This window comes from Xiphophorus couchianus, chromosome 7 (assembly GCF_001444195.1).
Source record: "Xiphophorus couchianus chromosome 7, X_couchianus-1.0, whole genome shotgun sequence".
Taxonomy (NCBI): Eukaryota; Metazoa; Chordata; class Actinopteri; order Cyprinodontiformes; family Poeciliidae; genus Xiphophorus; species Xiphophorus couchianus.
This window is the reverse complement of record NC_040234.1, coordinates 17,377,086-17,400,914: the sequence shown is the minus strand read 5'-3', so window position 1 is coordinate 17,400,914 and position 23,829 is coordinate 17,377,086. Positions and strand designations below refer to the sequence as shown.

At 36.6% G+C, this 23,829-nt stretch overlaps 1 protein-coding gene and 1 long non-coding RNA gene across 3 annotated transcripts in view; one reads left to right on the top strand and one right to left on the bottom strand.

The window, feature by feature from the left end:
* Window positions 1-23,829, top strand: part of LOC114148891 (uncharacterized) — a 34,052-nt gene that overhangs the window by 9,757 nt on the left and 466 nt on the right. The window contains exon 2 of the long non-coding RNA XR_003596373.1: window positions 10,007-10,092. This is a non-coding gene — a long non-coding RNA (uncharacterized LOC114148891). The remainder of the gene's footprint in view (window positions 1-10,006; window positions 10,093-23,829) is intronic.
* fign (fidgetin) overlaps window positions 14,193-23,829 on the bottom strand; it is a 40,602-nt gene continuing 30,965 nt past the window's right edge. For both annotated transcript variants that reach the window (XM_028024395.1, XM_028024396.1), the window contains one exon: window positions 14,193-22,879. In XM_028024395.1, coding sequence (XP_027880196.1) covers window positions 20,646-22,879 — 2,234 coding nt within the window. In that variant the 3' untranslated portion in view covers window positions 14,193-20,645. The remainder of the gene's footprint in view (window positions 22,880-23,829) is intronic.

The following is a 23,829-nucleotide window of genomic DNA, read 5'->3' as shown; positions in this document are numbered from 1 at the left end:
CTGGGGAGCTAATAAACAAATGTTGAGTAATTTCAGCCAGCAGTAATTACCCTTGCAGCTGACAAGGAGAGTGTGATACTCTCTCCTTCACCTCCGGCTCAGTCCAGGAGGCTCTTTGGAGCTTGGTCCTCTTCTGCTCATAGATGTGGCTCCGGGCCAGCAGTCAAAAATACAGGATCGTTTACAGTACGCTGCTTCTCTCTGGGCACCGGGGGTGTCAGATTCTACAAACTATTATGCTATTTTCTTCTTTGTTAAAGCAAGGCTGATGAGAATATGATTAAAACCTGATAATAAATGTAGAGCTTCACAATTTCTACATGGATGTGTTGCAGTTGTTTCCATATAATCCAATTATATTTAAACCCCTGTTACCGGTTTGAGAGCTAATTAACATTTTCACATTTGGTTTCAGTAGCGCTCCTCACTTCCTATAACCATACGCCTATGCACACTATTACCCCATTTAGAAAGCATCAGACAAGGAGAACAAATATTAAGTTTAAGAAGGAAATGAATTAGTTTGCAGGTTAGATGGGTGCCAAGGCCAAAGTCATCTTCTTCCAGGGAGCTCAGACTTAATCCCTCGGTTTCTGTGAAATAGATTTTTATGCAAATGTGTGTATTGATTGCTGCATCCTTCTTTGATGGGGAAAAGTGCGTGTAATTAGATAGAGATAATCATTATGGAATAATCTATAATGGATCTTGTTTACATCAGCATAGAAAAGATTATCTACTGGACACAACTTCTTTAAGGGATAGATCTCTGCAGGCCATTTTACCCTTTTTGGCACATTTAATATTTTTTTCTGTTGTTGTAGTGCACAGTTTTGTTTTCTCTCTATGAAGAATATGCGACAAAAAAAGGATATATCCCTTTGCATATCTCTGTGCATTAGCTCAAACTGTCTGGTCTTCCTGAACAGTATGGCACAAACAATGCCACATATCAGATCCCTGCATTCTGTCCAGAATAACAAAAAGGAGTGGAGCGGTGACGTGCACGGTCCAGTTTGAGGGGCTGACAGACGGATAGTGAGCCAGCCGGTCCCTTATCCTCAGACAGGCAGATGTCCCCTCTCCCTGCGTGGCCGGCTGCTGACCAGGGGAGAGCCAGGCGGCTCCTGAAATGAAGAAACTTGAGAGCTCCTCAGGGGGTGAGCTGGTCATTTGATGTCCAGCACACGGGCAGGGTGTGATGCTGAATGAGCTGAGGGAGAGAGGCAGCCTCTGCAGTCTGTTACAAAGGCCTGCTCAGATGGGTGGGGAAGGAGGGAAAATACTGAGCACACACAGAGTGTTACTATATTTCGAGCATTTTGAACCTGATCACCAAGTAGGATATCTGGGGAGCAGATTCATAAATGTCAACTTACAAAAATGCTGATTTTAGGAGGAACTGCAACACATAAGCACTTTTTAGTATTTTCATGAACAGTAGGATTTTCTCAAAAATGTTGTACGACACTGATTCACCTACAGGACAAGCCTGCTGCACATTTACTGATCTGTAGTATTCTTGTACACTTGTTGAAAGCTTTGGTTACAGTTGGCCATTATATTATCAACAATATTAATAAAAACAGTTACTGGTTAAAATATTTGTCCTAACAATGTTTATTTACATTTATGGGTTCCTCAGGAATTAATTCTTAGACATTTCCTTTTATTTACATGAATTATTTGTGAAACATCTGACATATTTTTTGCATCAGTGATTTCTACAGGCAATGGTCTTGGTTTGTGTTATTTAAACTTTATTTTGCTAATCAAGATTGTGAAATTAAAACAATGTTCAGAGTGGGCCAAAGGTACAAGCCCATTCCAGGAGCACTGAATCACTTACACCGAATGCAGATTACAAAGTTTCACCATTTCTGCTAGTTAAAATGTAAACAAATGTAAAATTTAAAAATTGAAAGTGTATTCAGCATTTAGAAAAATGACTAAACTAATGTAGTTTTTAAAACTGTTAACTGTCATAATTCAATATTACCAACTTAATTTCTGTTTGCTTTATCTGTGCTATAGTCGTACTTATTGGACATTGTAATTGCAAACTTATCAAAAAACAAAACACAACTGGAACAGGCTTTCCTAATTTAATGAGTCTATATTGAAAGGCTGTACTCTGTACACTGAGTTAGAATGTCTGAGAAACAACCTTGCCTCTTCATTACATATGCACTGCTTTGTACTTATTACATATAGTGAACTAATATAGGGGTCCTAAATCAAATTACACCTCATGCCATTGTAGGCTTGCTCTGAGTTAGTCACATGATTTAAAACTAAAAAATGTAACTTTATTACATTTCAATAAAATTGCAAAATTATCAATGAAGAAAAGTATGTCCTCAATATTTATCTAAAGGGAAATTTCAGTCAATTTTAATGTCTTCAAGATTTTGAGAATTGCTGTTGGGTGTTAAACAACTGCAAATTGCTTGGGATTCTGAGGTAATTATTTTGTCACTAAATATTGTTTATTGCCTTTTTTGTTAGTCATCACTGTATTGTCAAACAAAATCATTTTGTGTGGGTTTGCAGCCACACCATAGGCTGTAAAACAAGGTGGTTTTTATAACAAAAAAAGGATAAAATATTCCTAAATATTGTAGGGCATTATTTGTAAAAAAAAAAAAAAAAAAAGCACTTTTTTGGTAGAATTTATTCTTCAGACCTTACACTATCCAAACTAAATTTAGTAGCATATAAATGTGTTGTTTACTGAAGTGATTTCCAACCAGGATCAATAGCAACATTGTCTTTATAAAATCTATAAAATAATTTTAAAAATGGGGTTTTTGCCTATATTTGTTAGTAATTTTTTTGATTGTGTTGTCCACAATAAGTTATTATTGAGATGTAGAGACTTTTGTACATTTAAATTCCCATTTAATTTGATCCTTTTTTGACAATTGTTGCACCAGCTAATAATGTTGAGACTTAGATTTTTTTTAAGTTTTGTATATATTGACACCTAGACTCCACATCTTTCTATTTTACTGTTTTGTATATTTTAAGAACTCAATTAAACTAAACTAAACTAGATAGTTCATTGCACACAAAAGAGAGTGATACTCACAACTGAAGTCCCATTGAAATACATGAAGTACAGTCACAGTGGCACTGTGGCGCCTTTCTCACCTGGCCTAGGTTCATTTTTTTTCAGGCAGCAAAAAGCCCCTTTGAAGGCAACAGAGACAAGATGAGAGGAATCCCTACCTGCAGAGGGATCAACTATGCTGAAGTGCCAGCACCACAGTCCTGTAATTAATCGCCAGCTATGGCAGCCTCAGTCTTGCAGCTCTGCTCAACTTTTCCCTCACGACAAAACCTGCGGTCAAGAGATGTTAGGCAACATTAACTGCCTATACCATGTCCATTTTTCCTACGGGAGGGGTGCGTGTGTGTGGGTGTGGTGGTGGGTCTGTGGGTAGCACTGCTGTGGGAGCTCAGTGAGGAGAGCGACGGTGCATAAGCCATGGCTATGTACCTTTCATCTTGGAGGAGATTTGGAGAGGTTTCAGACCACAGAGACTTCTTAATTCTCACTAATTCATTTGCGTTCCAGATTCACTGGGCTAGGGATAACCTGAGAATGATAATGAACTCGCAAGGGGAGTGCATGGTTCCTTGTCTTTGAATGTGCCCAGAATAGATTCAGATAATCTTTCCCCGTGAATCTTTCTGGAGGAGAAGGATCCTATTAGGAGTGATTGCTTGCCATGAGTTGTTCTCAGAGTTGGGATATTTAACTTGCAGACAAATGAATGTGAGAAAACCTATCTTTGCTTTTAGATCCAAATTATACTTTGAAATAAATATGTATTTGCAAGATGCATGATTTGCAATCAATAATTTCTACCCACTTGCTTACATAAAATCTGATTTTTCTCCTATAGAATTCAAGTTTTCTCTAAGCAACCATTATCATTACAAATGAGACAGTAGGCTATTTACATTTATGGATTGAAGTGCCTTCTATTCAATGCAATACACATTAGGGACATGTGTTTAAGTCTTTACTGTTCTAAAGTTTTTGTACTGAAAAACAAAGTGTTAAAAGTTAACATCTGGTGCATTAATTTTATTTGCCTATATTCATATTCTTGACTAGAAATTCTGCTAACCAGATAAAAAGACATAAAATGTCTTTAAAAGTACTTACCAAACATTTTTGCCTGATCGATGAACAAGTTGGCTTATCTTATCTGTGACTGGCCACAACAAAGCAATTCTCCCTTGGGGTATTTTGAGTTAGACAGATTCTGCAAGTGGGAATTCTGAGCTTTCTGATGATGCCAAAAGCATAGAAACAAAGAAAAATAAAAGAAGATAAAGTAATTTCAATGTTGGCACTTGGCTAACAAGATTTAAGAGAAAACAGGCCTTAAGGTTTCAAACGAATTACACCCAGACCTGATAATCTACCTGGGGTTGTTAACCAGGGCTGTTCATTTACATTACTTTGCAATAATAAAACCTTCCAGCATTGACTCTCAACAAAAGTGATTGGAAAGGCGTGCAAACGAAAGTGAGCTTTTGTCTGGCATATCTAATTAGAAATGTTAGAAGTTTTCATCCTTTTGCATCTGTGAATCCTAAACCTCAATGGAATTAAACCATGCCTAAATGCAACCTGTTTTCTTTCAGCCCCAAGAAAGCCTGGCATAAATAATTATTTTGTTTTAGGTGTGAGTGCTACTTTATGGAGATAGTCAGTGCTGTACGCACCACTGCTCATGCAAGACCCGTCTGGTCACTGTCACATAGTCACAGTCAGCACAGCGACAGCAGCACAATGCATGGCCAGGCAGGCCTAGGTTTCTAAGAGAAGTCATGCAGGACATAGCTGAGCAGACAAAAACAGTGTGATGGACGTTAAGGCCTATCAATTCCATTATATTACGCTGCTAGTCTTGAATGCATTTCTCAAAAAAGTATGTAGCCTTAGGTACTGTCATATTCTACAAACATGCAGCATTCATTAAAATATGTTTACACTTTGTTCCTTCTAAAAACCATGAAAACATATTTTTGAGATAAAACTCATCTTTTCACACTTGACATTCACAAGCAAACTCTGTTTGTCCTTTGCAGTCAGACTGACACCTGAACTGAAGGAATTTTCCATATGCTTCGTTATAGTAGGCTGACAATGAATAGAGAGATTTTCAAGAGATTTATAGGTCTGTGGAGTTCTGAGGGATAGATTGAAAACTCTTGTGGAAAAAAAAAGGAGGGAAAGCTGCCTTACTTCAGGGCCGGTCTCATCTTTGGTCAAACAGAAGTGAGCTTAATTTGTGGGCCTGCCTGGGGAATATCAAAGGAAAAAAAGCTTTGAGTGACGCCGTGCTTGAGCTCCCTGATGTTAGTGAGATGAATGAAAGCAGGGTCTGCAGGCTACAGGCCTTCTCACTCTCTCACATTAACAAAGGTTCTTTAAGTTTTCATCAGTCATTTTCTTTAATTGGGTAGAATGTGGTTAAATGCAAAACAGTGATGTAAAGAGCTGTGCAGAAGACGTTTCAAATAAAAACAGGTTTGTTCTGCAGCCAAAACTTGATCCAACCACTGCTTGTTAGCATACCCATAAACATCAGTTATTTTTCTCTACAGACTTGCTGCACAAGTGCTTGTCATAGAAGGTGTGGTTGTTCTATGTGCAATTATGGATTGACACTAATTATCAAAGCTACATAAATCACTTTCTAAAATGCATATGTCCCACACGTGTCAAAAAGTATAGACATGATTTAAAAGTTGATTTATATCAGTATTTCTATAATATAATTTAAAGTAGAATAATATGTAGATTCATTCATTTACACAGAATGTTAATTGGAAGTGTTTATTAGTGTTAATAGATTAATACATAGCTAATAAATTGTTAGAATGTAATAGATACTGCAATTACTGTTGTCGATAGTCATGGCTCAAGCTCGAAATTTAGTTTTTCAGAAAATTACAATATGAAACAACACCTATTAAAACAGATTTTGAATACAGAAATGTAGAGGGATTGTGCAGGTTATATTCTTGGTTGGGTTTCTTAAGCTTGAATTACTGCTCAAATGGAAAGTGGCATGAAAGTGAGCCTTTTGTTCTGCTGCTGTGTGAAGGAAGCGCAGGATTCTTTAATAGAGAACTTAAGTTCATGTCCATTTTGTTCCATCTTCATCTGGATAATACTACACGTACGTTTTTGGATTATTCCAGTAAAGTGATACCATAGTGATGAAAGCTGGTACTTTTGGCTGTACAGGGACATGTTATGTCCTGCTAATACAATACAGTAACATTTCCTTAAAACTTGTTTGCACTAAAACATCCTATTATTCTGTATGAAGTTTGGAGTTGATAAAAACGCAACAAACAGACACTAACAGATCTCACCGTTCCCCAGATCCAATGTAGACACGTTTTCTTGTATCTTCAGCAACTTTGATTTTGTGCCTCTTCAGTCTTTCTCTAAATTCTAGGATTTTTAATTCCAAACAAAATACAGAATCTGCTTTCATCAGAAACAATAACTTTGAACCACTGAGCAACATTTAGTCCTTCACTGATTGATTTAACACAAATACTCCCCCTAACCTCCTTACACTGGATGGCGTTCGTGGCTTGTAAATTTCTCTTCAATGACCTCTGCTTCCTGTTGCTTGTATACCTCTTTTTACCTTTTTTTTATTTTACTGTATTTTTTAAATTCTTTCAACCTTATTAATAATATTCTTGGATATAACACATCATGGACAGTCAGCTAGAAATATGTTATGGGGGAAATCTTTCTCCCAATTATGTAACATTTCAGGGAAAGACCTACCCCCTAATACACAACATAACAGACATAGCATTTCTGTATTAAAAATATCATTTTATTTGCATGTCATATTCAAACTTTCTGAGACACAACATTTTTGGTTTTTATTTACTGCAAGCACCAGAAATAAATATTTGACATAAATCACTTTGTATGTAATGAATCTTTGTCTTTTGTGTTTCAATTTCAATTTTGAATTAGTGAAATAAACAAGCCTTCCAATGATATTGTTTTTCTTAAGGTGCACCCACAGATATCTGCCATTGTTTTTCTAGATGTCAAGCAGTTCTTTATTCTCTCATAAATTTTTCCGAATATGATAATCATTGGTATAATAAACTCAAGTCAAAGAAGAGAAATAATCAAGTTTTAATCTGACTCTTGTGGTAAATACAACAATTCAGTCTCTTTCCCTTTGAATGTTTTCAGACAGAGGACTTTCTGTGCTATGTATGGGACTGGCTAACCCTGATAGGATGACCTAGCATTTTGACAGGACAAAATATAAAGCTGCTCTTTATTCTGTGTATAACTCACTAGATGCGGGCATGGGAACTGCTTTAATCAATAGCAATGTGGGTGTACAGTATGATTTATTCCAAGCTTTGCTTTGTACACAAAGAGACCTCGAATATTGCCACAAGAGCTGGCTGTAACGAGACCCACTCAATTTTCCCTGAAAGCTTGTGTTGCGATGGTTGTTGTTGCAGTGGAGTATTTACAAGTGGTATCTTATGAGCCTCTGAGGCTCGCCAACAAGACAGATGATTAGGTACGGCAAACAAGCTTCATCACCAGCTAAAACTGATGACTCAATGCTGGATGACTGACACCTCTCTTTGTAAGATAATGCACTGACAGTGTTACACCAATCAAAACAGAGCTATCACTGTGTGTAAAGAAAGGCCTTTGTAATGTCATTAAATCCAGATATGCCTCTCTTCACATCTGGCAGGCAGCCATGCGTGTGAAGGAGGGGGGTTAAGGGACAGGAAGAGCGAAGCAAAGCAAAAAAAGAAAAAAAAGTACACCACTCAGGGCAATCATTCCTGGCAGTGTGCTGGTATCTGCAGTGTTTTTATTATTTTTGTGTAATTTCAATGTGTTTCTCTGCACCTCAAGCTTGGGTTCAGTAACAGCTTACAGATTGCTTATGTCATAAAATGTTTGACAAACTTCTCAATTACTTTTGACCCTCATCTTTAGCCATCTGCTTTATTCTCTTTCTTCCATATAGTCTCATCAGTATTTTAACCAATAGTAAATTTACATAGTCAAAGGGATATGTTTGGACATTAAACTTAAAGTCATCTTTGACTTGTTTGTCTCTTCTCAGTTGTAAAAAAATAAAAAACAAAACATGGCCACTAACCTTCATACAGTAGCTCATTTATGAGTTCTGTAAATATGGATAATCTTGTATCGTGGGTTTAAAGTTCATTAAGCAGATATTCAGTCTCTTTAATGTTTGGATTTAATTTTCACAAATAAGTCTGTATAACAATACCTGCTCCATAACATGTATCCATTGTTTTGAAAAATTAAGTTGATGGGAAAACAAAGGGCATCATAGATCCATGAGCATTTTTAAAGTCAAACCTTATTATTCATTTGGCTGACTGGCAAAACTTTAAAATATAAAAAATGAAAATGCTTTTCGCCGTCCATTTTGTTTCTAAAGTGAATCTGTATTTTCAATAGAGCTTAACCTTTATGAATCAAAGTTACATTTTCTTGTAACTGCTCATCAGTTTGTTCACCAATCAGCAACAAGGTAGCTGATTTAACCTTTTGATGCTTGTGGTTGAGCAAGCTATATTCTCTTGCTAACAGCTACCAAGTTGTGAGAATAGAGATCAAAAACAATGAACTGATGAACCATAAAAACAAATTAAAAATCAATTGTTAAAGTGCATAATTTGTTATTAGTTTATCATCGTAAGCATTTTTTTATACCTTGAAAAAATCTATTTATAACTGCTTCAGGATGGATAGATCACTTTCAGAGCCCACTTCAAAATGCTATTTTATAATATCATACTACAATGTTAGAGCTGCTGTTGCTGTTTAATCATCACATTCATTTGTTTTAGCTTGGTTTTTGTTATTGTGGTGTGAGATCAAAAGCATAATAGAGACCTCTTGAATTGTAGACTGACAATGTGGTATTAAGGAGTATCTTGTTTCATGATCCGGTGATCAGAGTAAACAACACGTTTCATATAACACAGCCAGTCCACAGTTTGACATTTCCCTCTGATTTTCATATCTTTTCCTCAAATGACAGTCTGTGTAACATGTGGAGGCTTTAAAAATGCCATGGCTAATATGAAATCAATTTGCATTTCCCCAGTGCCTGGATAACATGGCCCTGTCAGAGGGCCCAGCAGATCTGTGGGAGATAATGACGTTTTAGAGGGCGACTTGCACAGTGGAAAAGGATGAAATTGAAAGAGTGACACTCTGTGTTTCCCATGATTGCATTGACAGGGGAACGAGTGGCTATTGGACATCTACTATTCTGTCTTTGCTCCCCATTAGGTCCTCTTGTACCCTGCCAGGGGTTAAGACAGACTAAAGAGATTCACCAATCTGGCCAGCCAAAGTCTACTTTGGTAAGGCTTTGGCTGTGGCAGTGTTTCAGAAATATCAGCATTGTGATACACACACCACATGTTGCATTTCATTGGGACTTTTGCAGTTTATATGAAGATATGGACATGCTTACATTCATCTCAATACATGATTAGGAAGACAAAGAGAAAAATAAATTATACAAATAATAATACAAAAAAACTGTTAATCTTATGGAAATGCTGGGTTGAAAATCCACTTGCCATCAGCTTCATTTCTCAGTTTCTCTATCAGGTTCAAGTTGGGACTGAAGCTATTTCTGTTCAAAATGTTTACATTAAAATGTAAAATTAAAAGATCACTTTAAATTTAATCTGCCAGTGTTATGAATATTTTTTGTACTTAACTATATCTACTCATTTGTCGTGAGTACTGTAACAGCAAATTTCTGAAAGCTGAAACGGATGCATATCTATCATCACATGTCCCATATTAGCATCCTTGATCAGTATATTGATGTTTAATAAACTGATGGCTGATTATTGTTAATGTCATGAAAATCATTATCCATCATTTACTATTGGCACTTTGTCCTTCCAGAGAGCCAGCGACTATTTTCAGCAGTCATTGGGCAGGACAGCCGGTTTCTACATGGAAAAACAAGGAAATACATGATAAACAACACAGTAAGTGTAAGGCAGTGCTTCTCAATTCCAGTCCTCAGGCCCCCCTGCTCTGCATGTTTTAGATGTACCTCTATTCCAGAACAGCTGATTCAACTGATTGCATGACCATCAAGTGCTACAAAAGCCTATTAATCACCCATAGATTCAATCCAGGTGTGTAACAGAAGGGAAACACCTAAAACATCCAGGGCAGGGGGGCCTGAGCACTGGAATTGAGAAACACTGGTGTAAGGGAAATTCAGTGTTTTCCATAAACTCTAAACCTCTTTTTTTTTTTTTTTTTTACAGTGAATGGAATCTAGAATAATTTGGAAAAAGGCCGCACTTGCATTTAAATTCACAAAAAAGACCTCAGCCAGACTTTGAAATCAAATTTCCTAGAATGACCCTGATGCTTTTTGAATTTTCTTAGTATTAATATTTGTAAGCCCACTTCTTAATTTAGGAATTAAGTAGATAGAGTGTAGTTCCTCAAAATAAAAATTGACAGCTTACATTGCCTTGAAAGAAAATATGCTCACAATATATACTCTAATTATTTTTTCCGGCTCACAGTTTGACTTGTGAATCCACAAGTCATATATATATATATATATATATATATATATAATGTGCACCTCATTATTTTTTCAAATCAGTATTGAATTGCTTTGAATACCTGGGGACATAACAAGGTCACATCATAATAATCTCAGAGTATATGATGCTGGGATCTCTGAAGAGCAAAATGTTTTGTTTTTTTTCTTACTACAACAAATAAAAACAGCCCACTTTGTAATCACAAGTGGCTCAGTAGGTCCAATGTCTACCTTTGGCAAGGTGCTGTGTATATTTTTGTTGCACTGATTTATACTGGAATGTTGCAGGTATATAATGAGGGGTAGACTTGCAATCTTTGATAATGAGACACCGTGGCTCTAATCAACCTTATAAAAGTCTACTGGGGAGGAAAAAAGGGACTGTCACCCCAATAATAATTTTCAATTAATAAAAGCATCATTTTGCCTAGTCTCTCAGGATTGGGATAACTTAAGGGCTTACCTTCCCTTTTGGCTCCAAAACCATGCGAGACAAATATGTAGCTGATCGCAATTTTCCTCTCTCACACACACACATGCGCCCCCCCCCCCCCCCACACACACACACACACACACACGCACACGCAGACACACAAGACAAGAATTTATACTTGTCTGTATGGTTTGTTAGCACTCAGGAGATAAAACTTTACATGTTGCTCCCAATTAGCACAGCAGTGACCGTGCACTGTCTCCCGTGCTCAGCTTCCCTTCTGAAGAGGCTCTATTTATGTAAAGACTCACAAGGATGTGAGAATTGAGGCGAGAGAGAGGAGATATGGACTGTGTGAGATAGAGGGTGTGTGTGAGTGTGCGTAAAAGGGTGAGAAAGAGAGTAGTGAAAGAAAGCGATAGAGAGAGAAAAAGGGAGAATTCAAATGGCTTAAGCGTTCATTTTGAGTGGAGAGACAGGTCCTATTAACGTTTAACAGCGTTTGTGCAACTTGGTGCTGAGGTTATGATGCAAATGAGGAGGAATTAAAACTGGCCAGAGGTTTGTCATTGATGGATTGCAGTCTGGCAGTGCTCACACTTCCTAGTGTCCATCAGAAGCGATTACTGTGTAATTAAACCTTATTTCTGGACTCTCTAGTGCATAATTACTTTGTGAATGTAACCATCATCTAAAAGCTACAAAAAAATGCTTCACCATTAGTCTAGCAGTCAGTTTTGTGGGGCTTGTGTCAGATATAGCCATCAGACGGCGCAAAAGAACTGTCACTTTTAATAAGAGGCAAAAAATTAAATGAAACAGTATGCTTATTGCAGAAAAATTAGGCTTTCAAGAGTCCTTTCAGTTATTTGCATAATTTATCCCCCTACCCAACTACCACCCCTGCCTAACCACACATCCACGCACTGCAAGCTTTAAGCAATTTCCTTCACATTTAAATAGATTGCACATTTAAGGCTACTTAAGGAAAATTATCACTTTGCATATTTTAATTGTTATGAAGGAAGTGATTTGAGAGAGGTCTGTGGCTCATCCTCTTGAGCCAAACGTTTGTGGAGCTGTCTGATTCGGCTGCTCAGCGCTGCGGCTCCACAGATAACCTCTGAGTTCACACACATCCACTCCAGTTTCATCAGAATGCAAATGAAGCCCAGAACACTGGGACAAGTGGATCTTTGATATTTACAAAATAGGCCACTAATAACTCAAGTGTAATTTGTTTGACTCAACTTTATTTTTCTCTTATCAGTCCTGATTTTATCTTCAGGTTGCTTTTCCCCTCTCTGTGTAGTTGAATGTCTGTTACCAGGTTGGTTGGAAAAAGCAAAAGCGTTTTCTATGCAATATTTTTTAGTCCCGAAAGGAGAAAGAATGCTCTGCTGTGGCTCATATCCACGATGAAATGTTGTTTTATCTGTTTTGTTTTAATGTGTGTTGATCTTTATATCAGTCATTAGTATGCATCAGCTACAGACAAGTTTGCTAAATGAACAGATGAGGTTTTAGTTATATCTCGTTGTTTTTTTTAAATCTCAAAATGACTAACTGAGATCAAAGATTTGTTTTACAGGAGACTCCTGGCCAAGATGGGCAACAGAAAAAACACAAAACACAATTTCACTAGTTAAATATTTTACATCTAACAATCAAATCTCTGCAGACATAAAAAAAACTATGAAAGATAATGAATAAAGACAAAAACAACCTGAAATGTGTAATGAATTACATAATGTAGCAAAAGTGCCTAAAATTAGCTTTAGATGCCAAAGTTTTGAAGAAAGCAATATACTGTACACTCCACATTATTATTTCCTTAATTGGTTTGTATTTATTTTACTTGTTTATTTATTAGAGGAAATGAAAAAATGCTCACAATGTGTTATACAATTTAGTTTTTTACTTTGGGTTGTTTCACCTTGGCACATTAAATTATGGCAATTTTATTGAGAATCAATTTTAAAATTGTTTGAATACAGAAAAAAAGATTTTATTGTAAAACTATTTGCAGAAAAATAGAATATTTTTATGAAATTTACCTACGAAACTTTTACTGGAGTATTGGATTAAAAGCTTTATTACACACAGAATTGTATATATTATTTAATTTGATCAATAAAACACATTAGCTGTAAACCAGTTATAGCTACCTGTAACTGGTGCAACTGCAATGTTATACCTAATGTTGCAAATGCAACATTAGGTATAAGAATATTACACAATACCACCTTTAAAAAAATAATAATAATCCAAAAACTTTGACTTACACCATTGCAAATGTCTTCTCTAGATAGTTGCTTAGCACAGTGCTGTATCAAAGCTCGTCAATAGAAAGTTGAGGGAAGGAAAAAGTGTTGTAATGTGGCCATGAGAGGATTGTGAACCAATGCCATTTCAAATGTTTAGGTCAGATTCACAAGGTGTTAATCTGGATTCTTTCTCTGTTTATCCCCCTTTTTTGTACATGAAGTCACTTATGCTTTACATATGAGTGGTTCTTTACATATAGACTTACTTACTTACTTACATTCTACATATCAACAAACTAGAAATGTGCTGTCTTCCATCCATCCATCCATCTTCTTATCCCTAGGGGGGTGCTGGTGCCTATCTCCAGTAGTCAATGGGTGAGAAGTGGGGTGCACCCTGGACAGGTCGCCAGTCCAGCTGTCTTTATTCCTTTAATTTAATTTTCCAGCTAATAGATTAGTTAAAAATAAATTGATTTGGATTCAACAATCCACTGCTGGTTATTTAATGACTTTTTTTGAAGTGATGCTGCTCTTAAAGTGGAAAATGATCAGTCCATTTCAGGAATGCGAGTCAAATATCTTTTTAAAGTACCGGAACTCAGTTTTTAACTTACTGATTTGCACATTTTACATGGACACATAAGTTTTATTTTTCCATATTTGAAAAAAAGTATATTTACCAGCTTTTATAATGATAAACTCTGTCTTTATATAAATAAGGTTGGTCAGAAAGGAAACCAAGTAAGAGTAAGATATCATAACATCAGAAATTAAATGGTGAAGTAAGTTACAAAACAAACCAGAGATCTGGCACAGAAAAAAAGAGAGAAAACAACTTTATTCAGTTTTTCAGTAACTTTTATGTACTGTGAAATTAAAATACAATTAAGTTGACTGTACTGTAAATATGGCAATACATACACACATAAACAGTTACGTGGTGCTTTTTTGTATGTATGCTGTATATCAGTAGCAAATGTACAATATATATACAGCTATGTGCAAGTTCATTTTCTGTACACATGTATGAAAAGTAAAAATTCAGAATGTTCACGTTAACCTTGACTCCTCTCACTTGCATGTAGAATTGCCAGTGCACGTACATACACATTGACATGGCACTACACGGTCCACAGAGAATTGAAGCAACTCAATTTTATTTTATTTTATTATTTTTTTTTAGGAACAGAGTTTGCGCTGAAAAAACTCGCAGAAAATACTGACAACACCTCAATGAGAAAGTGTTATCATAGATAAACTGTATATGTCAGAATGTGCAGGTAAGGTTCATCTTTGTCTTAAAGGTGCAGTTTTTTCTTCTTTTTTTCCCTCTGTGACTTGTACTTGACAGTGTAAAGACAGTCTTTTTGAGGTAGACTGCTCAGATTCAAGGGCAATCTTTTCTTTGTTTTTTTTTTTTTTTTTACAGTTTTTAATTCACAAATGCATGACATTCAAAATGAAACAACATACGTACTACAAGTACAATATGAAGCAATGAGGTAGAAATGGTTTTAAAGGATGCACAACTATAAAACTAGGATGGGAAATACATTAGAAGCAATTCTCAACATTAAACTAATTACAGGAATACTGAAAGAAAGTGATTTAAGTCACCGAGTCTGTATCGCTTGGAAACTTGATGTGCTTATCAAAGGCCCTGCTCAAGAGCCATCTGTGATCACAGGTCCTTTCATTTTACAGCACTCCATAATGTAATGTACCTAGTTTTCTAAATTTTTAAAGATAAAAAACATGTGAAATATATACCACACATTTTGAAATGTTTTTTTTGCAAAAACACAGTCCTATTGTCAGGTTGCTATTATATTTAATTTCATGCAAATGCAACATTAGGTATAAGAAAAACACAAAGCACATTAATGGAAATTAAACCAGATGCCATAGAGGGAGACACACAACCCTTTTTAACCACTGTTTGGCATTTAATCAAACTAAACTTTTGCTCTTTTGGATAATTTAGGATCACCAGACATTTCTATTTGTTAGATGCCAAAATATTAAAGAAGGGAGCTTATTTTTCAAATAAAGTGGTTTATAAGATAATTGTGCAACTTTACAATATCAGTAAAATATCTTTCTAGACTGAAAGACCATTCAAAGAGGAAATAAACTGTTTGCCACTCTGGGTGTGAAGTACATGAGTGGGGGAATTCCCCCTTCCTGATTTCCATTTTTTGCATGCTTGTCACACTCACATGTTTCAGTACATCAAACCAATTTAGATATTAGTCAACACAAGTAAACACAAATGCAGGTTTTTAAATGATGAATGATGTTTATTAATAAGGAGAAACAATTTCTAAAGCTACGTGGCCATGTGTGAAATATTTTCTTCCCATAATAATAAAGAACTTCATTTAAAGACTGTCTTTTGTGTTTACTTGTGTTGTTCTTGACTAATACTTAATTTGGTTTGATGTTCTGAAACAGTTCAAACATGCAAAAAAAAAAGAAACGCAGGAAGGGGCCAAACACTTTTTCACACCCCTGTATGTAATCTTAGGAATTAAAAAAAAAGTTAAGAAAATATCTTTAGAACATTTATTTCTCGCTCTCATTACTCTGACAGAAAATTTGTAATTATTTTTGATAACTTTTCTTGGGGTACATGGAGTTAAGTTTGATTTAATGTCAGACAGTGAAAATAGGTTGTCATTTTTTATGCAGTGTATGTAAACTTCTGGTTTTTACTGGTTGGGACCAGATCTTTTAATATCTATGATATCACCGGTGATTGATATATTTTACCACACATCTCTGATTCACCACTGAGCTCTTGAACCAGTAAGATGTGTGCTTGTTCATCCAACTCATGGTTTTAATGCCCAATTTTAAATGAAATAATAACCTAACCCACTATAGTTGGAAGTTTGTATTTTCAGACATTTTCTGACTTTTGTGCCATTCATGCTTTTCAGTTTGTGCTCAAATACAAAGCTGTAAACTGTTGATTGACATAGAGAGTTATGTTTTTAATAACCGTCACAAGTTTCCACTATTGATAGACACTGCTAAAAATTTTAGCATTTTTTTGTACATACACAAAGGTAACACTGAGAATTCAAGAACACTGATTCATAAATTATTTTAAAAAATGTCATATAGGTTCTGGTCAAATTTCTTCTTTACATTTTCAAGCGCTGGCAAATTTTGGGATAAATTGACCTTTTTCCTAATGGACTGTTCGTAATGATCACGGGTCAATTTGTGACCACTACAAATCTTATTTAGGTAATGCTGTTTAAAAGCTACAACGTTAAGCTGTTTTAAACAAAACCAATTAGAAATATTTGCATTCATACTACAGTACTGTAGAGTTATCATATGGATATAATCTGTGTGGCCTATTGCAAGAAAAAGTGAACATATAAATTCAATAAGTAATATTTACCAACAGGGGGTTTCAAAGAGTTATTGTAGTTTAATCTAGAGTTGCATTCCACCAGGTTTAATAAGAGTCAACCTGCTCAAATGGTGATGATTGTGAATAGAACATAAAACATCTTCAGATAAAACATAATTGAATTTTAATTCTATGCGAGATTCAGGTGTATTCAGTGTTATGATGATTTATCTTCATAGTTTATGAAAACACAAAGATGCAATCAAATAAATCATCACCATGGTTTCAGTGCATGGGTACGGAATATAGTAGTATTTTTAGTGGTACAATATGGGATGAAATGGCAATGAGGGTGCAAGCTGATGAGGAGGCAAACAAGAAAATAAGGGATTTTACTTTCATTCCAGGTTAAAAATAAAACAATAAGTGATAAACTAATGTTCATCATCTAACTGGAACCAATGCCATCTGAATGTTTCAGGATGACTGTGTCTACATGACTTCTGAAACAATTTTAACATGTGACACAAATCAAGAGAGTATTTGTTTGTGAAAATTTTGCAATGTGATTCTTAGCTAAAAAAATGCGACTCAGCAGTAATCAGGACCCAAATACATGACCCACACCCCCAAAGAAGCATTCAATTCACACACATTTGTCTCTTCATATACAGACTTATAATAATCATTTTACAAATGACTAAAACTTGTGCAGTTTTAAAGATAATGCAGCAAAGATATTGTAACTGGGAGTACAGATAAAGCATTCAACATAATGTAAAAGTAGAGTCAAGTATCACTCTGGACTAAGGAATAACTTTCTCAAACTGTGCTATTGTCGTGGAAATTCTTTAAAAGTCCGGACCTTGAGAAGTTATTGGTTCCAGCCATGTTTCAATGAGAAAATGCTTAATATTTGATAGAAAATTGAAATACGGTAAAACATCAAGAAATATTGTATTAAGACACCTTCTTACAAGAAAAAAAGTCTGTCAGTGTCTCTGCAGTTTCTATACAAATACCCAGACAGTGCTCTCTTCTTCTCCTCTGGCATGTTTCAGTGTGAGTGTTTTGCTCACATTATAATACATTCAATGCTTTTACTTGCCAATTAAGCTTTCAGACTGACTCATATATTGTTGGAAATGTACTATGGAAATTTAGCCATTATTGGCAGCAAACAGTTTAATAATACAGTAACAGTTTGAAATATGGGAGAAAAAATAAGTGGTATTTTGTACTAAAACTATGTCAGATTAGAATATAAGGAATGCAACTAAATTAATGAATTTGAGACAAAGAAAAGTGTATAATCACTTGTGTAAACTTCTTATTGAAAGACTTTAAGACAGAAAGTATGAACACAGAATCACTTGGGTTTCTGTAACATCTCCTTCTGACTTTGCAGGTTCAGGGTTCAATGTGCAGCAACAACGACAGGCACTGAAAATAAGATGATAAAACCAAATTGTCCTAAGGCAAAGTGTGTCACTAAAAAAACAACCTATCAAAATGTAAAGCATATAGATTTTACACAAAAAATACTTTTAGTGCTGGGTATCATCATGAAACAAGATGGGCAAGTTGTGACATTTTGATGTCACTGTGAATTTGTCTTTCAGAGATAAACATAACAAGGTACAAAGCAACTTACACTGTACATAATCCTTGCGTTTCCATGAACGATAAAACGGCAACAGGAGGGGGAAACATAGCTTGGATCAGCTGTCTCGCGCAACCTCGAGATGTTTGTCTGCACTTTTAAATTTCTCTCGGCACAAGCTGAACACTTTAATCTCAAAGCTGGGATTTAAATAACGGGATCATTGTATCTGTTATAAATGAAGGTTTCTGACTTGCAGCCGGCAGGAAATAAGAAAAAAAAAAAATTCAAAAATGTAAAATGTATTAGCTCAAGGCTGCAATTTCACCCACACAATGGGGCTGTTATTTTCAAAGGCAAACCCGTAATTGCAATACCAAATTCTATTTAAAAAATAAATAAAAGCTGAGAATCCTAAACAAATAGATCATACATTCACTGCAGGAACCTCCTGGTCTTGAGATTCTTGCGCTATCAAAAAACCTTTTGTATTTTAATGATGCAATTTTAAGTGTGAGGCAAATGTTTATCTCATGTGGTGTTTTAATACAAGCTTGAGTAGTACATATTACTAACACATTCCTGAGTTTTCAAATAGAAAACAGAAAATATGGTAAAATCTTTCTGTGTGAATTACTCTTAGTAAATACCTGTAGAAATATTTTTAGGAATGTCACAACTAACAACCTTCAAACTTGAAGATGTGCAAAAAGCCTTAAAATAAATACATCTTGTTATGTAATTGCATAATCAGACATTGCAAAATGTAGAAAAATCCAATTGTTAATTTGAGTAAATTTATTTTGTCAGTCACTTTTTAAGAAATTGTTGTTTTTAATAAAGTCCCAACCCTTATAGTGAGTGGGATCCCTAACCATTACTTAAATATAAGCAGCTGTTGTAATCAAAGTGTTTAGGAATCTTTAATTAGAAATGAATGAGTTTCTTTTTTTATGGGATATCAATAGGTTGTGATAAAGGGGCGCATTCTTCTAATCCAATCCTCAAAATGTGAAAGACAAGTTAAGAGTTCAGAAATAAAAACATGGCTACAATAAAAAGCTATAGATCTAATCGTGCCTACATATACCGCCCGACTATTGACGAAACAAATCCAGATCTTTGACAAACAAAGCTGGGTGAAGACGCAAGGGAACCCATGTGCTACCGGGACTTTAAACTGACAGTGTAAGCTGAGACCCGGTGAAACTAAAACTGAGCAACAAACTCTTAGGTAGACCTGGCGTAAAGTAAAGGATGAATATGTGGGGAAGCACCACAAGTCAACTGTGGCGTTTGGTGGAGAGCCTGCGATGCTTTGGATCCATGTTAGGGGTAACTTAGTTAAACACTAAACACCTTAAATGAACATTTGATTGACTCTGCCAGATTTTTCACAGTACTACAGAGAAGAGCGGCCCAGGACAATGGAACAGCAGGAATCATAGTGCTCTCCTGTTGGCAAATTTGGTTAAAAAAGTAATATAAGATATAAGACAGGGCATCAAGAGCAGTGGTGTTTTAACACTATTATTTCTTATCATTAAATAAATGTACTCAAAATATTGTATGGGATCTGCAAAAATATTTCATTGTCATTTCAACCTCCTGCAATAAAAAAAATATTAATTTTAAAGCTTTTAACACATCTTTATCACAAATGCTAAAGGTTCTAGAGGGCACTCATTTAAACTGAAATCACATTTAACAATTTATCCTCAAACCTACCAAGTAAAGGCTACTGAAACCAAATTTAAGTCTTTAATGCAAATAAAATTTTAAAGATATGTGCATGTCCATTTTGATATTATTAAATAAATTACATGCACGCATAAAACCTGTGCAAGGTAATGATGCTCAGGGAAAATTCCGCCAATCAATTTAACTCAGCTGAAATTAACCACAACAGTTCACGGAGAGCACAAAACAGACAAAGCTGAACAACACTTTTGCAGTAAAAAAACAAAGGTTTGTTTCACATTGTAAAGCTCTTTTATATAAGCACACCACCAATGAAGATTGTGAGGCAAAAGGAAACTTAAACAGCACCATCTCAGGCACTTGATAGCAACAAAATCTCAAAATCAGCATTATATCTATATATATTTGTATATTTATATACAAAAAAGTGGGGCATCCTTTTAAATTTACTTTAATAAGCACGTAACACTGTGTGATGTCCAGATTGCTTCCATAACTCTAGATAAAATGCTGATGTCACCACTGTTTTCTTATTGTTTAAAGAGAACCAAACACTGCTTTTACTTAGCATATTTTAAGGAAACTGTTTGATTGGCTCCATTCACTGACTACAGCCAAACATTTTATTCCACTCAGTGTACACATCAAGCTCTTTTTGTGATATGCTAGGCTGGAATTTGCAAAATACATTTTCAAAGTCTTGGTACGTGACTGGTCTCATCTGACTGGGATGGATGCTGGGAAGGTCAGCCCCAGGAATGCCATGGAGAGAGCCAACAACAGCCTCTTGACACAGCTGGACTACATCCAGTCCAGAAAACCCCTCTGTCCTCTGAACCAATAATGAAATTTCTTTGTCACTGAGACAATAGTTGTGCTGCGAGAGAAGTTGGCTGATTATCTGATGGCGTGCGGTTCCATCAGGCAATGGGATGAGCAAACGCTTAGTAAAGTACCTCCGTAAGGTCTCGGGTATCTCTTCTGGCTTACTGGTGGAGCAGACCACAAGAACATGGTCCTCTGCAGAGGTCAGAATACCATCGAGCTGGATGAGGAGCTCAGCCTTGAGGTGATTTACAGGGCTCTCCTCGGTAAGCTGGCCAGACAACAGCAGATCCACATCGCTGATTAGGACTACTGCTGGTTGGCGACAGCGTGCTACAAGGAAAGAAGCTTGGATAATCTTGCCTCCTTCTCCAAGCCACTTGGTCACCAGTGCTGAACCACTCAGCCGCAAAAAAGCGGCCCCCAGCTGGCTGGCCATGCAGCGCGCCAGTAGCGATTTACCAGTTCCTTGAGGTCCAAACAATAGCAGACTCCGAGGTAATGTGGAAAGTCCGCTAAACATGTCAGGTCTCAAAATAGGCCACAGTATCTCCTCTTTAATAGTTGATTTGGCCATATCCAGACCTGCAATGTCAGTCCAGTCTACCGGAGAGCCCTGTTGGAGGATTTCCGTGTTGACCATTTCCACCAGGTTGGAATCACTGTTCTTTAATTGTTCCTCTGCAGCATGGATGGACGAGGTAGCCGTTCCTAAATCAGGCCCTGGAAGGGAGTGGGAGAGGTGCTGTCTGTGCTCATCAGTTTGCTCGCTCATGATTGGAGACCCAAACTTGCTGTAGGGCTCGCCAGTTCTTAGGTCTCCTGCAGAGTTTTTGGTTGATCCATAAGATGGAGGAGTTAGCGCTCTGCCAGAGTGCACATTAAATTTTCTTTGTTGATCAGAGGCCAGTTGCTGTTTGGTTGGTTTAAAAGCTAAAGATGATGGCTCTGTGTTTCTTTCAAAGCCAGTGCCCCTGTTTGAGTCTGAGACACTGCTGTCTGCTACTCTGTACATAGGGCTCTGTGAGGAGCGTTGTTGGTTGTAGTTGAAATTACCATAGCTGGAGTCCACATCTCCATGTCCGCTCATGTAAAAAGCTTTTCGTTTTAATGAGTTGGACGAGCTGCCATTCAAAGGTGTAGGTGTGATTGGTGTGTGATTATGAGACTGGTAGGTGTATCCAGGCAAAGTGGAGGGAGGTATTGGAGTGGGAGCTGCAATGCCAGATGGTAGATAAGCAGAAGGTGGTGGTGGTGCTCCCCCAGGGCTATAACTAGGACCCACAGCAGTCTGTGAAGCATACCCTGTTGGAGGATAACTGTAGTTGGGAAGGTTGGGAGACCCAGCATTGTAGCTTGGCACTAAAGCAGGTGGAGGTGGTGGGGGTTGTAGAAGGCCAGCACTCTGGAGAGGAGAGGGGTGAGGGGAAGGGAGGGCGGGGGTGCTCTGGCTGCTATAGCTGGAATGCAGGTAAGAGCCATTGTAACTGGCAGTATATTCCTGAGAGGGGAGGCCCGAGTGAAGAGTGGTGGCTGGATGACTCCCACAGTTACTACTTGAGTAGCTAGGCTCAGACAAGCTGCTTGCCACCCCTGGGGAGCTTCCTATGCTCGCAGACAGGTCTGTAGGGGGGAGGGCAGCTGTCATTCCAGCTTTGCTCACAGATATAACATCTGGAGCACAGTTCATTGGGTAAATCCCCTCCTGCCAGGACTCATTCTCCGACTTTCGTCCATTCACGAGTCCACTGGAGCTATCGGAGTAGGCACACAGCAGGGCTCTTTCATTTGGGCCCTCTAGGATCCCAGAGTACTTCTCTGCATATTTCTTGAGCAGATTGGAGGCAGTCAGTGCAGAGATGTCATCATTTGCCCACGCATACTGGTATGTTCGCTGTAAGTGCCCCCGATAGGCCTCCACTTTGTGTGCTGGGGAGCGGGTAGTGGATGAGATGTCAAAGTGTTGTTCTGCCCATTGTGTGTGCTCCGGGGTCCACTGCATCTTTAGACCTAGACAGTATGCATAAGGAAGAAATATGTCAAAGTAAGCATTATTTTTTTTCACAATGGGCTTGAGTGGGTATGAAATTCTCACAGTATGATAATTTGAGCAGAAATACCACAATTTATAATATTTTGGTATTTAAGCAAAACTATAAAATGGAAATCCAGAGATCATCTAATTAACATGAAACAGAAAAAAATTCTGTCTCTTATACCAACTGATGCATGTATCTATATTTAATAATTGTTACTTTGATTTTGATGAATTTACCTAATACAGCCCTGGGAAAAATTACAGGCTGCTGTTTATTATTATTTTTTCTGAAACCAGGATTTCTAACTGTATGCTGGCCTTTCCTTTCCAGTGTACGGTTAACTATGCCAAATGCTGATGTCTGAATCTTTCCAATTATTGTGTTGTTGAAAGATGCAGAGTATTAATACTCCCAGCAGGAATAATCTTGAATTTGGTAAAAATAAATAAATAACTGACTTGTAATGCAAGTAAAGGTTTTTCAATTGATTATGAAGAGTATGAATAATTGTCAATGTGTCATTTTCAAAATAAATGGCTAATTAATTATATAGAAAACAATACACATTTGACATCGTTTTATTATCTTTTGAGAAATGTATATTTCATACCCTAACCAAAACATGCTTCTTGGTTGTATAAGTATAATTAAAAATTGAAATGTGTATTGATGATAATGGTCTCATTTGTTTTGTATTGTACTTAATGAACAATTTTATTAAACTGTTTTAATATTTAAAAGGAAAAAAAAACAGTAGGTTGATAATTAGTAGCCTATGTGCAGTAGAATTGTTCTTATAGTTTGTAGTTGCTTTTAGCATGCCAGCCATAGTTTTTGCTTTTTGAGATCAACAATTATTGCAAACAGCCAAACTAGTTGTTTTAGGTAAGCAAGGGGAAATTGTAGCCTTCTTTACACAAC